At 37.7% G+C, this 15,098-nt stretch overlaps 1 protein-coding gene across 3 annotated transcripts in view; it reads left to right on the top strand.

The window, feature by feature from the left end:
- The window catches only part of KDM4C (lysine demethylase 4C), a 226,921-nt gene that overhangs the window by 27,659 nt on the left and 184,164 nt on the right, over positions 1-15,098 (top strand). For all 3 annotated transcript variants that reach the window (XM_063129271.1, XM_063129270.1, XM_063129269.1), the window contains one exon: positions 5,510-5,559. In XM_063129271.1, the coding sequence (XP_062985341.1) occupies positions 5,510-5,559 (50 nt within the window). The remainder of the gene's footprint in view (positions 1-5,509; positions 5,560-15,098) is intronic.

Genomic DNA, 15,098 nt, shown 5'->3' with positions numbered 1-15,098 from the left:
CCATCACTGCAAGTGGAAGGAGAAATGGAAAAACAGCACTATCACAATGGCAATCAATTGTGAGGCTGTGTGTGTGGAAAGGGTGTGGGAGTGTGCATAGGCAAATGGATGGATGAGAATGAAGAACATATTACAAATCTTAACACATCTCCACATTTTTGCAGGTTTCTACTTGTTTGACAGTTTTTATCCAGTGAAGTTATATTAAGCATATATTTAAAGGTAATGAAAGCATATTTTGATTGGGTACACATTATCCCACCATGGATTATGTTGTTTGAACACAACACATTTCCCACAGGGTGGGTTAATGTGCTGTCTGAACACAGTGTGTTTCCTGTAGTGTGGGTTATCATGTTGTCCGAATGCAGCGCAAGGTGGCTTGTTAGTATGGTTTATTTTTCTCGAACAAGTCACCTTGAGAACCCATAGCTTGTTGTTGGCTTGTTTGGGTGGTTAACAAGCCACACTGCATGGTTAACAAGCAACCCTGTGGAAAGTACACTGCATTCAGACAACACGATAACCCACCATGTGGAAAAAGTGCTGTATTCAGACAATTTATTTATTTATTACAACATGACAATCCATAGTTCAACAACCCACACTGGGTAGGTTAGTGTGTTGTGTGAAGCCAGCCTTTCTAAAAAGTAAGTTCCACTCAAATATATGGGATTTCTTTCTGGGGAAATATATATAGGACCAGGGTGTAAGAAAAGTTTTTGAGAAATACATAAATGAAGCCAAATCATGTTGCAATGGACCCCATATAAATGGGACTGTGCTTATGATTCTTTTTTGAAAAACTGTAACAATGCCAACATTATGTATGCCTTCACACACTTGCATTGTCAATACTTAACTTTCAGTTCCTTTCAGATGAAAATAAGGGGTAAGAACTAAACAAGTATGTAGCACTTATAAAACTACTAGTGTGTTGACCAGTTTCTATTTCAAGGCTAATTGCTTTGATTTAAATGGGCAAAAAAGCTATTATTTTCTGACAGTATTGATGTACAGCACTCTAGCTTCACATCATTGGTGTAACATGTTTGGGGTTTTCATTTTTAATTATATGCATTGCTTTGAAATGATGGATTTTATAAACTGAAGTGTATTGTAACTTCAGTCAGGAAAAGCAACTTTTTCAGATAATGTAGCTGTGTATTTTAAAACAGGTAGCTAACATTTAAATATCAGAGTTAGCCAAGTGTAGTAAAAATGTGTAAAAATAAATACAATATTCATATTTAATATGAAAAAGATAAATTATCATCATCCTATTACTAAGTTCCAATGAGTGACACTAGTTTCCATGAATAAACTCCTTTCAAACATTACACTAGACTGGAATCATGTGGATTCGCACCATGGTGCTTCTGTAACATTTTAAGAGCACTTTAATATTCTTGGATCGCAAGCCTGAGCAGCTGTTTGATAACAGAATAAGATTCACATAATCCTAAATGTTTCAGAGGGCATTTATTTGCAACCACACCAAAAATAAAGAGGCAAAACGCATATATGGGATAAATAGTTTTTTTCTGCAACAGAATGACACAATTACCCCTCTGGAACTGTTCCTGGGTAGGATTAGGGTAGTGTGAAAACACCTAAGATAATAGGGAAATTTCCATAATTCTCATGCACTGGATAGGAGGCATGCATTGACCTTGTTCACAAGATCATGGGGTGGGTGGTGGTGGTGGCTTATTTCCCGTGCTGTTGATGCTGGCAGGGGAATATAATTTGAAAAACAACTAAAATACAGCTTGAAAAAGCACTAAAAAGGTTAAGTACCCCTACAGTCCCCTTCTCAAACAACCCCCCTCAACTTTTAGAAGGGGAGAATTCCCATGAAATATATAATTATTATAAGTACTTTCATACTGCTCTTAGGTCTCATTTCTATACCTGCTACCTACTGATTGGCCATGCCAGTAGATACCCAGGGAAATAAGAAAATGACCTTTATGAAGCTATGACTTGTTGATTGTTGCTGTAAATATTTACGAGAATAGATAGGATGCATCCCCTTCCAGTGTTTTTGGTTCAGTTTACCAACTTCAGGATAAGCTTCAATTAATGTTAATAAAACTATTTTAGTGGAATATCTTTATTATATTTTATTGGATGTATTTGGTAGTTATGGACTTTGAAAGAAAACAAAGACACTGTGTCTTTTAAAAATTTGGATGTACAACTTTTCAATTTTGTAATAACAACACGCTTCTCAAATTATGGGCTTATTAATGAACAAAGCCAGGTTTGAGTAACTGTGCATATTATGGCATAAATTTAGAAGGGGAAAATAAGAGTGAAATTTGAACTTAAGCCACTGCAAACTTTTGTAATAGCAAAATATCCTACCAAGTGTCAACATTATTACTGATGTATTTCACACTCAACAGGTACTTAACATTTGGAACTAAAAGCAGTTCAAATAATACCAAGCAAGAAAAGACTGAAATTTTCACTGGTGATATTTTGGTACTCATTATGCAATGCTTACAACTTGACTCTTGTCATTTAGCCTGTCAATGCCTATATACAGTGTTAAACAATTCTAAGAATCAGAAAAGGTATCCTTAGAGGCCAGTGTTATATTCCAAAACCAAATTAAAATGAGCACTTTAACTAATAGTTAACACATGCATGTTTTCCAAGTGGCATGCGTGTACATGCCGGGTAAAGATTCTTATTTTTTTATTTTAATAATTTTGTTTCCTCTGTTTTGTCCTTAAACTCCAGACAGCTTCCAGCATTATAAGAATAAACACCGTTTCATCATTTGAATCCGTACACAAGGCTAAAGCTGGGGATTTTAAAAACGTAGCTACGTAAGACATGTAAAGCAGTTCTGTGGTCTATTTACAAAAGAGAACCTGCTTTAGGAGGGAGAGATTGAAAGCCGAGAAGGAGTTATTTACCTTTTTATCTAAAATTATTCATACGCCGGCCTTTAAGGGTGAAGCCCTCTCAGTGAGGTGTTCAGCCCTTCACCCGCCATCATCTCTGTACCCTAATAGTTCTTGTCAGCTGCCTTTTTTCCTGATGATTCGAAATGCATCCCTTGTAAGTATGGAACCTGTGGGTGGCCATTTATGAATCACCAAAGAAAAAGGACATATCACCCCCCACAAAGTCAGAAATAATTATTATAATTTAAATAGAAATACAATACATCTCACCATACTGTGGAAGAATGTGACCAAATTACCTATATGCCTGCCTGTTCATGTTGATGGGGAACTGTTTTAATGGGTCACTGTATTTAAACTGGAATTGGACAGGGCAGCCCTTCAAATGGAGTACAGTCCTCTGTTAAAGAGGGCACGTGGCCAGAAGGGTGGGTAGGTGGAGTTGGAGAGAAGCAGTGAGCGGGAGTAGGGCTGAGTTGCCCGTCTGCTTCTCTATTCTAAGGTTACAATCCTAAAGACACCTCCATGAAAGTAAACATCACTTAACCCAGTGAGACTTTTCTTAGTTCAGTTGCTTTTATCAGTTCTGTTATCAGGGCTTTTTTCAATACTGTGGCAACAACATCCAATCACTGCTCTGATTTTAAGCTTTACTTGTAGGACTGGATTTTTAGAACATTATGAAAATAAAAAATAAATAAAATGCAATTTCTCACATGAAGAAAAAAAATCAGTGTTTAGGAAGGAAGCAATGTGACACTTGGAAAGTAGTTCCGGGTTTCTTTAACTTAGGAGTTCTGAATTCATACCTGTGAATGCTTATGTGTGACATTGGGATATGATTGTACATTTTTTTAATAGTAGAAACCAAACCAAGGTTGATGTTGAGTTATTATTACACTGAAGATGCAGTACCCACTCTAAATAATTAAAAGTATAATATTGCATAGGAACAGGGCTCAGTAATTGATTCCACGGAAGATATGTGGTACATGAAAGCTCCCAGTGGGTTGGATCGAGACGTAATTGCAATTAGCTTCCCTTGAAATCAATGGGACTTAAATCATGACTAACTTATCCCATTGATTTCAGTGGAAACTAAGTGCAACAAATTTAGTTTGGATTCAACCCAGTAACTTCTATCATCTTTTATCATGTGTGTATATAGCAGGCATCAAATGTATCTGTATTATAGACCTGTAAATTAAAATGCATATTGATTTCATTGTGTTTTATATATATACTGAGTACAAGCTGTAAATAACAATAATTTTGCAATACCATATGCTTTTACAGAAAGAACATAAGAGTAATCCTTCTTCATTACCTGTGGTCTTACATTTTTTTTTGGTGATGCAAGGCATTCTAAATATGGTATTATCGATATTTGTTCATTTCAACAGGTTCTTGCAAATGCATTCTTTAGTAGTAACAGGCAGCTTCCTGAAATTAAGAATGAAAATATCTACAAATGTATATATCTATAAATGCTTTACATTTACAGAACAGAACTGAATGTACATTGAAAACTGACTGAGACACAAACTGAAAAGTGATAATTTATGAAGATAACATAACATGATTGAAGTCATGCATATACTTGGACCAAGTACTCCAACTTTAATAAATAGCATTCCCTGACAATAGTAAACGTCAGATTTGTAGGATTTTCAAAAGCATTTGATGATGATGAACTAACATAAATGCTAAACTCTGTAATATGATCCTATCCATGCTTATTCAGAAGTAAGTTCTCCAATAAAATCAATGAAACAGTATTTAATTGTTAACCATCTTAATTTGGTACACCAGCTGCATGGACAGACATGGGCATGATCATTCATGCTTTAGTAGCCTCCAAATTGGGCCACTGTGATGCACTTTACATAGGATGGTTTTAAAGCTTCCGCTTTTCCAGAATGCCTTACTGTTGTTTGGGGCTGTCTATCTGGAGCATATTACTCTGTTCCTGTGTGATCTTCATTGATTATCTATTCGTTTCTGGACTCAATTTAAAATGCTGGTTATTGCCTTTAAAGCCCTAAACAGGTTTGGACCTGAGTACTATAAGGATCATTGCCTCCTCTGCTCTCAGATCAAATTCTGAGGTTTTCCTCAAAGTTCCTCCACCAGCTGAGAATATGGTGGATGTGCACAAAAAGCAGGGCCTTTTCAGTTGTGGTGCTGACATAAGGAAACACCCTTCCCAAGTGAAGACTTCCTGGCCCCTTCTGATTTTTGTTTCACCATATCGTTACTACCATCCTTTTCCGGAAGCATTTTGGTGAAGGATGATTGGATTACCTTATTCACTGTTAGGGGATAACTTCATAATTTCACTACCTGCTTTTATGTTCTTAGCTTTTGGTTGGATTTTATTAATGTTTTGTTTTACTTTTCTTTAATTTAAAAACCCTGCTATTAGCCACTTTGAATTTTATTTCAGAAAGAAAAGTTGAATTTCTTTAAACAATACATAAAATAAATATTTTGTGTACTTTATTAGTATCTTATATATGTAGACTTCCCCCCCTGTAGGTTAACAGTTGCTATAAAGTCTTCTATATTTTTCTTTACATAAATTTTAGGTATGCTATCCCTCCAGAACATGGAAAGCGACTTGAACGACTAGCTCAAGGTAATGTTGTTTTCAAAAAGTATTTTCATATATCAAAGGCATTCAGTTCAAAGGTTCCTTATTTTTATGGGGGGAGGAAATCTAATAGTTGTGGATGCCATTTGAACTACTTTTTTATGTAGAATGTTGTAGCTGATAATATACTGTGATTTTGAAAAAGTATTACATTTATATCCTTATGTTTGCAGTGTATTGTCACTTCTGCTTAAATCCAGATGTAATAAAAATATTAAGAATTTTTAAAAATAGCCTGTATATTTGAAAATTGGATATATACTGCTTCTACATTTTTGTTGTGCTCATATTATACTTGTGAGTAGAAGACACAGGTGGAAATCCTTCCTCTATTGCCATATTAGGGGGAAAGTAGAATTTGGGTGAAATCCCCTTCTGTAATGGCGCTTTTCATTTCACTTCTCCCCTTTCCCTGCAGTCTCCTGCAACTCCCCCAAATCTGCTATGGAGGATCCTGCAAACCTTTGGCAGAATCTACACTACTGTTTATAACGGTTTATAATGGTTTTGACAACTGTTCAAGTCCAGGACACATTACATATACATTTTCAAAACGTTTTAAAAGTGTTGTATCCTGCTTAGTGTAGATTGGGCCTTTGAAGCAAATTTTGAGAGTGAGGGAGGGAAAATTGCTCCCCCCCCCCAATTCCACTACTCTGGGTGGTATCCATGTAACCCATTCCACTATGAAAACTATTCTGTCTGTGGATTACATGGATACCACCCATTATAATGCAGCTTTATATATAAAAAGCTCCCATAATGCTCCTGCTGTTAAAAGGATTTTAAGGAGAGAGCAACTGGAAGTGGAGAAGAGATAAGACAGAAGGGAGTTCTTAACCCTTCCCCTTAACTTTAATAATATAATAATAATATATTTATTTGTTACCCGCCTCTCCCTCTGGATCGAGGCGGGGTACAGCACAAATAAAAATACCATAAAATACATATAACTAAAAACATTTAAAACTAATACATTATTAAAAGCAGCACATTATTAAAAAAAGGCATCTTAAAATTCAACTGGGTAGGCCTGCTGGAAGAGATCAGTCTTTATGGCTTTCTTAAATTCTGGAAGACTGTTAAGTTGATGAATCTCTCCCGGCAAGCCATTCCACAAACTGGGAGCGGCAGAAGAAAATGTCCTCTGGGTAGTAGTTGTCAGCCTTGTTTTTGTTGGCTGGAGTTAATTCTTTCCAGAGGACCTGAGTGTGCGGGGCAGATTGTACAGGAGAAGACGATCCCACAGGTAGCCTGGACCCAAACCATGGAGGCCTTTAAAGGTGATATCAAACACTCTATACTTCGCCTGGAAACTAATCTGCAGCCAGTGAAGAAATTTTAAAACTGGTGTAATGTGGTCACCCCTAGGTGTACCGGTGACCAGAAACTACCCCTCATCTCCATTGTTTAGTCTAAGAGTGTTCCAGCACCTTGTTCACCTCACAAAAATGGATCAATTACACCTACTTCCTCTTTATTCATTGAATAATGCTAAAATGTAAGTTTCTCTCTCTCTTTTTCACACATAGCCGCACACCTCTGGATCAGAGGTGACTCACTCGAAGAATGGGGGAGGTAAAATCAGAGATGGTAAAATTTGATTGTTGAGGCTTTGTTTCAGAAAGCCCCTTTACAGCTGTGTTTTTATTCTTATACGTAACAGCAGAACCCTATTCAGACCTCCCTTGCGATTTAAAAATGGCATGCTAATTGGGGGACTGGAGCTGCTGTGCTCCCCACTTTAAAATCCTGTGTGCCTTTCTCAAAATCCATGCCAGTGTGTTTGTAAAAAATGCAGAAATCACCTTAACAATGCTAGTATAACGTGTAATCTTCTTGTTCCTTTTTAATAAACGGTGTGTTTTTAGGTCTGAGTAGTGATAGAAATTAGAAGGTGCTTCTAGTAGCTCTTAAACATATCAATAAAAACCTTGATGTTCTTCCAACTGTATTTTTTCGTTCATTTTTCATTTAATTTTTTAAAAAACAATTTCCGTTTTTGATACTAACAGGATCTGGGAACGAATTGTATGTGATTTTCATACTGTACTTGCTGTCTATAAAGATTACAATGGAAATTTTAAAACAAGCTGTTTTAAAATGATGAAAATGTCACGACAGCCTCACAGCTACAATTTGCATAATCAGCAAAGGTTAATAAACTTGCAGAGTGAATAGATTTCAGGCTTAATTACATATTTATATTAAAAGTGTTGCACAGAATTGCAGCATCTAAAAAAAGCTGTGAGATGCAGGAAGGTTGGTCCTGCTTACCAGATGCCTACTGAATTAATTGAATTTTCCTAAATAATTAAAATGCTAAAATAATGCAGTAAATGTGGTGAAGCATTGCAGGTTATCTAGGTCAAGTCAGTACTTGATACATAAAATTAAAGGAAGGCTAGGATTTTTTCCATTATCTTGTCTGCCCATCATAATTATCACATAGCCTTTTATGCATGAATGCTTTCATCTTTGGAATCCATTGAAAACTTGATTGACTATGGCACCTACAAATATTTTATCTGAAAGACATTAGACTTGCATCTAATAAAAGCAGCAGTTTGATTTTGCCCTTCAGGTGCTTTCTCATTTATGTAGTTCTTTCAATTTTATATAGACACAAATGTAATAAAACCCTCAAGTGAGCTGTTATTGCAATTTTGAAACTAGTTATGTTCCTCTATAATATCACAGGATTCTTAAGGTATTTGGCAGTATAGCCTGGAAAATACAAGGCCAAAATAGAAGCAAGATAAAAGACTTACAAATGATAGAGATATTTTGGTGCTGTGCATATATCTGGTATACCCATGTGCATCTTTCAAAGGAGATCTATATAAGACTTAAGGTTTAAGATATTCAGTTATGTTCAACACAGTTGCAATTTAAACTAATTTAATAGGTTAGATCCAGATTTAGACATGTCCCTGTTTTATCCCTAAGCTACCGTATTTCTTCGATTGTAAGACACCATCGATTGTAAGATGCACACTAATTTCAGTACCGCCAACAGAAAAAAAAACCCTAAGACACACCCGCGATTCTAAGACACATCCCATTTTTAGAGATGTTTATATGGGGAAAAAAGTGTGTCTTAGAATCGAAGAAATAGGGTATATTTAGGATAAATTTAACATGCTATTCCATAAGTTTATTTGAGGGACGTCCTCACCACATTTCCCCTCAGAAGGCTACAACTCCCAATTATGGAAGAGGTTTTAATTTTCCTGATCTATATCCATATTACAAAGCATATCTTCTTAGTAGTGCATTAGAATCGTGTGCTGTTTCTTTTTCCACAATCACATCTGTGGATGACCTTGGAATCCACTTATATTTCACCTCTGTCCTAATGGACAGCACTGGGTTCTACTCACACAAACATGAGAAGAATTATCCACCCCCCCCCAATCCTGGCATTCAGGGAGGTGTGGCATATGGTGACCCGTAAACTTAGTTTTGATCCATTTGCACATGCAAAGCTAACATTGTGCTGCAATCCTGATCTAAGAATTGCATGGAAACCTTTTCTCTGGAGACATTGGGTGGAAAAGGGCATTGTCACACTTGATCAGTTAATAGGACAAAATAATGAGTTCCTCACACTTGCCAATTTACATGGCTAATATTGATTGCTAAAACCGCCCGTAGGCAATACCTCCAGCTAAAGCACACTCTGTCTGCCATATATAGCCCATTAGCTATGAATGCCTCACAGACCCCAGAGTTGCTGGAGGCTTTCATTTATACAACAAAATCAGACAGACATACAAGTTTGTACTGGTACAGGACAAACATTGGAATTGAAATATCAAATACATCCAGGACAATGGAAACAGGCCTTAAGTTTCCATTCAGCACATCTCTCCAGACCTAAAATTGTGCTTTATTCAACAAAAATTGATACATTGCACATAGTGGACCTCATAACATATGTTGAAAAAACTTAGCAACTTCAGTTAAGGGCCGGCGCTGCAATGTATCGGGTGAATCACTGATCTACATGATGTGGGCTTGTCCAGTGGTGGTCCCGTTTTGACTAGATGTTATTATTCGAATTAATTTTGTACTCAGTGCATCATTAGAAATCAAGGATGTTCATATACTCTTTAATTACATTCCAATAGTGTGCAAACTCTTTGAAGGAAAAAAAAATGGCTCTTAAGGGCCTTTATGATAACCAAGAGGATGATCCTCCAAAGCTGGAAAGGAAAATCAACCTCATCCTTAATACACTTGAAAGAAAGTCTTACGACTCTGGCAATTTATGAAAAAAAAACCATACTATCACTGACAGCTGTATCCCAACATTTTGTCCACATTTTTAGACTTATTTGTTGAGTGGAAATGAAGGACAAAACAAAGGTTGACATACAACTGTTTTGGTTGTTTCTTAATTATCATGTATGCACTTGTTGTTGCCTTTCATTGTTAATATTATATGGATTGTATGTTGATTTTGTTGATTTTAATTGTTTATTTATTACATTTATATACCGCCCCACAGCTGAAGCTCTCTGGGCGGTTCACAAAAGTTAAAACAGTAAACATTAAAAAGTATACAAAATTTCTTTTTAGATGTGAAAAAATTGAATAAACATTATTAATACAAGAAAACCCATATAAATATTGAAAACAAAAAATAAAAACAGTGCAGAATAAAAGCAAGATAAAACTAGCAGCAAAGAATAAAACCATTATAACATAAAACCAAATTAAAACCAGCAGCACAACATTAAGCACTAAAAACAGTTCTTAAAATGCTTGGGGAAAAGAAAAAGGTCTTCATCTGTTGCTGAAAAGTCCACAATGTAGGTGCCAGGCGAGCCTCTCTGGAGAGACCATTCCACAAACAGGATGCCACCACCAAAAACGCCCTCTCTCTTGTACACAAACAGGAAGCCACCACCAAGAAGGCCCTCTCTCTTGTAGCACCCACCCCTCCTCATTTGGTGGGACAACTGGAGGAGGGCCTCAAACAATGATCTTTAATGTCTGGGCAGATAAATATGGGAAGAGACATTCTTTCAGGTAACCTGGCCCCAAGCCATTTCGGGCTATAAATGTAAAAAACGATACTTTGAATTGGGCCCAGAAATGGATTGGCAGCCAGTACAGATGGAGAAGTACTGGCGAACTATGATTATATCTGCCAGTCCCAGTTACCATCTAGCCACCTTATTTTGGACTAATTGAAGTTTCTAGACTGTTTTAAAAGGCCACATAGAATGCATTGCAATAATCAAAATGGTTGGTTATCAGAACACTTTGATAACCAATCAATTGGGTCATTACAATGTGTTCTATCTTTGTCGAGGTAGAATTATAGTTGGCATGTCAGCCTAAGCTGATGGAGCACTGAGCCATCGAGGCCACTTGTGCCTCTAGTGGCAATGATGGATCTAAGAACACCTCCAAACTACAAACCTGCTCCTTTAGAGGGAGTGCAGTCCCCTCCAAAAAAGGTGGAATGCCACATATCTGGACAGATGGACCACCCACAACAAGTATCTCCACCTTGTCTGGTTGCAGCCTCCATGTTCTTGGATGTGTGTTCAGTCACTGTCCATTGCTTCCGATTTTGAGAATTGAAATGTTCCAATTCTATTATAGAGGGTCTATGTTGAACTGACTCATCAAAGAAACAAAATTTATTATATACCATTCCATTTCTTTAAATCTGTACTGATTTTCCGTAAAGAGCTTTCAGTGTCTTTCTGCTAATTTATTTCTGTCTCTTATATTGCCACTTTTGCCTGGGTATGTTTTATACACTTAAAATGACTTTAATAAGGTATATAGCAGGAGAATTGAAGCTTTATAAATCATGATGGGTGATTTTTATTACGTTGTAATGATTGTACTGGGAGAAATGAACTATATGTTTCGAGGCCTACAGTTATTTATCTAAATTGTGCACCAACAGTCCCTTCAGCAGTGGAATAGCATAAAACTCTGCAATTGGGGAGCTGCTTTTGATTTTTTGATATAGATTTTTAGAGGCCCTTTTGATTTTGTGATTCCAAAGATGAAAGAAGTGTGCGGAAAATTAATTAGCTCTGAATTTTAATAAAATTTGACACAGTAATTAGCTCTCATAGGCTCCAAAGAATTTGATCAGGCTTCATTGTTCTCCTATCACTGAAGTGGTGACATCTCAATTCACCACTTTCTTAGTAATATACATCACTGAGGTTGTAGAGCTGGCTATAAATGACTACCCAGTCCAGATATGGTAAAAGAATAGTTCTTATGTTGTGCGAACCCAGGGTCCATGTGTTATATGAGAGTTAAATTACCATCACATAACCCAACAACAGACCATGGGATATGTGATGCTTCTTTAACCCTCGTATAACCTATTGACCCCAGGTTTACATGACACACAAGCTGTGGCCGGGTATTGAATATGCAATCCCACCCAGCAAATGCTGGCTTAAAGTCACAGTGGGTAATAGTGGAGGAGAAAAAAAAATGAACTGGGGACTTCCCAGCTCTCCTTCCTCAGGAATTTGTTGCAGGTTGCAGCTCACATTCTCTACCCTTCATTCTGGCCTTAGCTAGACCTAAGGTCTATCCCGGGATTGTCCCGGAGTCGTCCCTCCCTGATCCTGGGATATCCTGTGTGTCATTTACATGAACAGGGATGACCCCGGGATAAACCTTAGGTCTAGCTAAGGCCTTCGTCTCCTCTTGCAAATTCCCCCAGCCCCTTTACCATGTATTGACATTACACCTGGCTATATTTATTCTTTCCAGAGGGGTAGCCATGTTAATATGTTGCAGCAAAAACAAGGAGTTTGTAGCATAGTAAGGACTAACAAATTGTTTAGCACAAACCTGGGTACTTTTAGAATGCAATCTGCCAGGCCTACTGAAAACCAAGTACAAGGGGAATTTGTATATGAATAGGGAGGGGCTAGGAGGATGTGATTCTATATCATCATGTGTTTGATTACCATCTGTCCCAATTTCCCCTAGACATTCCCAACTTTACACAGGTGGCTGTAGTATTCTGGGGTATATTTTACCAACTTAAACTGGTATGCCAGCTGCAACTCTATCTGGAGATAGAGATCAGTACCTTGCCTTGGTTATCCATACAGTAGTGATGTCCAGGCTTGACTAGTGTACTGTGCTGTACATGTGGCTGCCTTTGAAGATATTCCAGAAACTTCAGCTGGTGCAGAATGTGACCATACCAGTGTTGGTGGGGATGAGGCAGTCAAATCATAACACGTATACTGCACCAACTGCACTGGTTGCTGGTGCATTTCCAAGCCCAATTTAAAGTGCTGTTTTTGACCTTTAAAGCCTTAATGGTTGGGGACAAATTACTTGAAGGACCGCTTTCATCCATATCAGTCTGCTCACACTTTAAGATCAGCAACAGAAGCCATTCTCGCTTGTTCACCTTTGAGGGTAATTAAGTAGGCAAGTACATAAGAAAGGGCCTTTACCATAGTGGCCCCACATCTTTGGAATGAGTTGCATCTGGAGTCCCTCAGGCCCCATCGTTGCAAGCATCTAGGAAGGTCCTGAAGACTTGTTTTCTTTGGTTTTTTCTTGATTATGTTTTATTAGACTATTCTGGATTTTTAGCTGCAATTGTGTTTTAGATTTTAGTATAGTCTAGCCTGGAATTCGTTGATTTTTTTTCCTGTTTTATCATTATATGGGTTTTTACTGAAAGGTGGCTTAGAAATATTTTAAACAGATACAGTTGAAGCTCTATTGAAAATCCATCATATAAATTATGTTTACTAAACTTCTAAAATCTTGATTTTCACCTTATGGTAATGACAAAACAACAACTACAATTGGTGATCACATATATATCACTGAGGCTCAAGCAAAGTAGTCACAAATAATGTACCTTTCAAGTGATATCTGCCCCCAACCTTTAAACATTTCGTCCCAAAACCTCAGTGTTAAATACAAGTTACATGCTGTTACTATCAGCCAGATCTGTCTCTCTTCCACAAGCACAAAGAATATGAATGAGACAAAGAGGAGGTGGGAAATTGAAAAAGAGAATCAGATTGCTTGTCTGTTAAAGGAAAAATAAGTGCTAGCTGTAGTGTTTCAACTGAATTACAAGAGTTACAGAGGTGAGAGATCAAGGGCAGGAATAGATTTTTAAAAACTGACTTAAGTCTTGGCAATTAACCTTCTGCTTCCTATATTTATAAATTTGACTCTCAAGCAATCCAGTGCTAACAATGTTTACTAAAAAAAAGAAAAAAAGAAGAAGTCCCATGGGACTTCTATCCAAGTTATTATTCTTAGAAGTGTATATAACTTCATACTGTAAAAAGAACAACCCAAAGTTGAGGTCTCTTTTTGTAGCTAGTGCGCCAGCTGCGCCCGTTCCTAGAGATGTCGGACCTGGCCACGGTGACACATGCCTTAGTTACATCCCGATTGGATTACTGTAATGCGCTCTACGTGGGGCTGCCTTTGAAGAGTGTTCGGAAACTCCAGCTGGTTCAAAGAGCTGCAGCCAGATTGCTGACAGCTCCACTGGCTTCCAGTCTGTTTCCAGGCACAATTCAAAGTGCTGGTTATGACCTATAAAGCTCTATATGGTTCGGGTCCAGGTTATTTGAAAGAACGTATTCTCCCTTATGAGCCTGCCCGTGCTTTGAGATCTTCTGGAGAAGCCTTTCTTTCAGTCCCACCTTCTTGGTGGGAACATGGGAGAGGGCCTTCTCGGTGGCTGCTCCGGTGCTCTGGAACTCTCTTCCCGGGGAAGCTAGGCTGGCTCCCTCCTTGATGGGCTTTCGGAAGCAGGCTAAAACTTTTTTGTTCAAGCAGGCCTTTGGAGAATAATCCAGCCCTCCATCTCTGTTAATGTCTTATAATTTTGTTGTGTATTTTTTTAATTGTTTATGGTTTTGTTTCCCTCCCCCCCCCATGTATATTTTAAACTTTGTAAGGCCGCCTTGAGGCCCAGCATTGGGCAAAAGGCGGGATACAAATAAATATAATAATATAATAATAATAATAGTCTCCAGCTAAACTCCACCTGTTGTTCAGGTACACTCTTCCTTTATCTTTTGCAAGTGAGCTCCTAATTCAAAGAACACAAGAGCCATGCTGAATCAGACCAAGGGTCCATCTAGTCCAGCATTCTACTCACACAGTGGCCGACTAGCTGTCGATGGAAAACCCACAAGCAGGACACGAGTGCAACAGCACACTCCCGCCAAGTTCTCCAGCAACTGGTGTGCATAAGCTTATTGCCGCTGAAACTGGTGGCAGTTTAGAGGCCTTTTCCTAAATTCTCCTAAACTCTGGAACTTTTGACACTTTAACCCGTCTTACATTGAATAGGCATTGCCTTCATTCTGAATTAGCTTTGTTTGCCTTCAGTAGTGCCATCCGGTTGGCTATTTATTTATTTATTTATTACATTTTTATACCGCCCAATAGCCGAAGCTCTCTGGGCGGTTCACAAAAATTAAAACCACAATAAAACACCCAACAGGTTAAAAACACAATTATGAAATACAGTA

Source organism: Elgaria multicarinata, chromosome 6 (genome assembly GCF_023053635.1).
Source record: "Elgaria multicarinata webbii isolate HBS135686 ecotype San Diego chromosome 6, rElgMul1.1.pri, whole genome shotgun sequence".
Classification (NCBI taxonomy): domain Eukaryota; kingdom Metazoa; phylum Chordata; class Lepidosauria; order Squamata; family Anguidae; genus Elgaria; species Elgaria multicarinata.
This window is presented reverse-complemented; position numbering and strand designations above follow the sequence as displayed.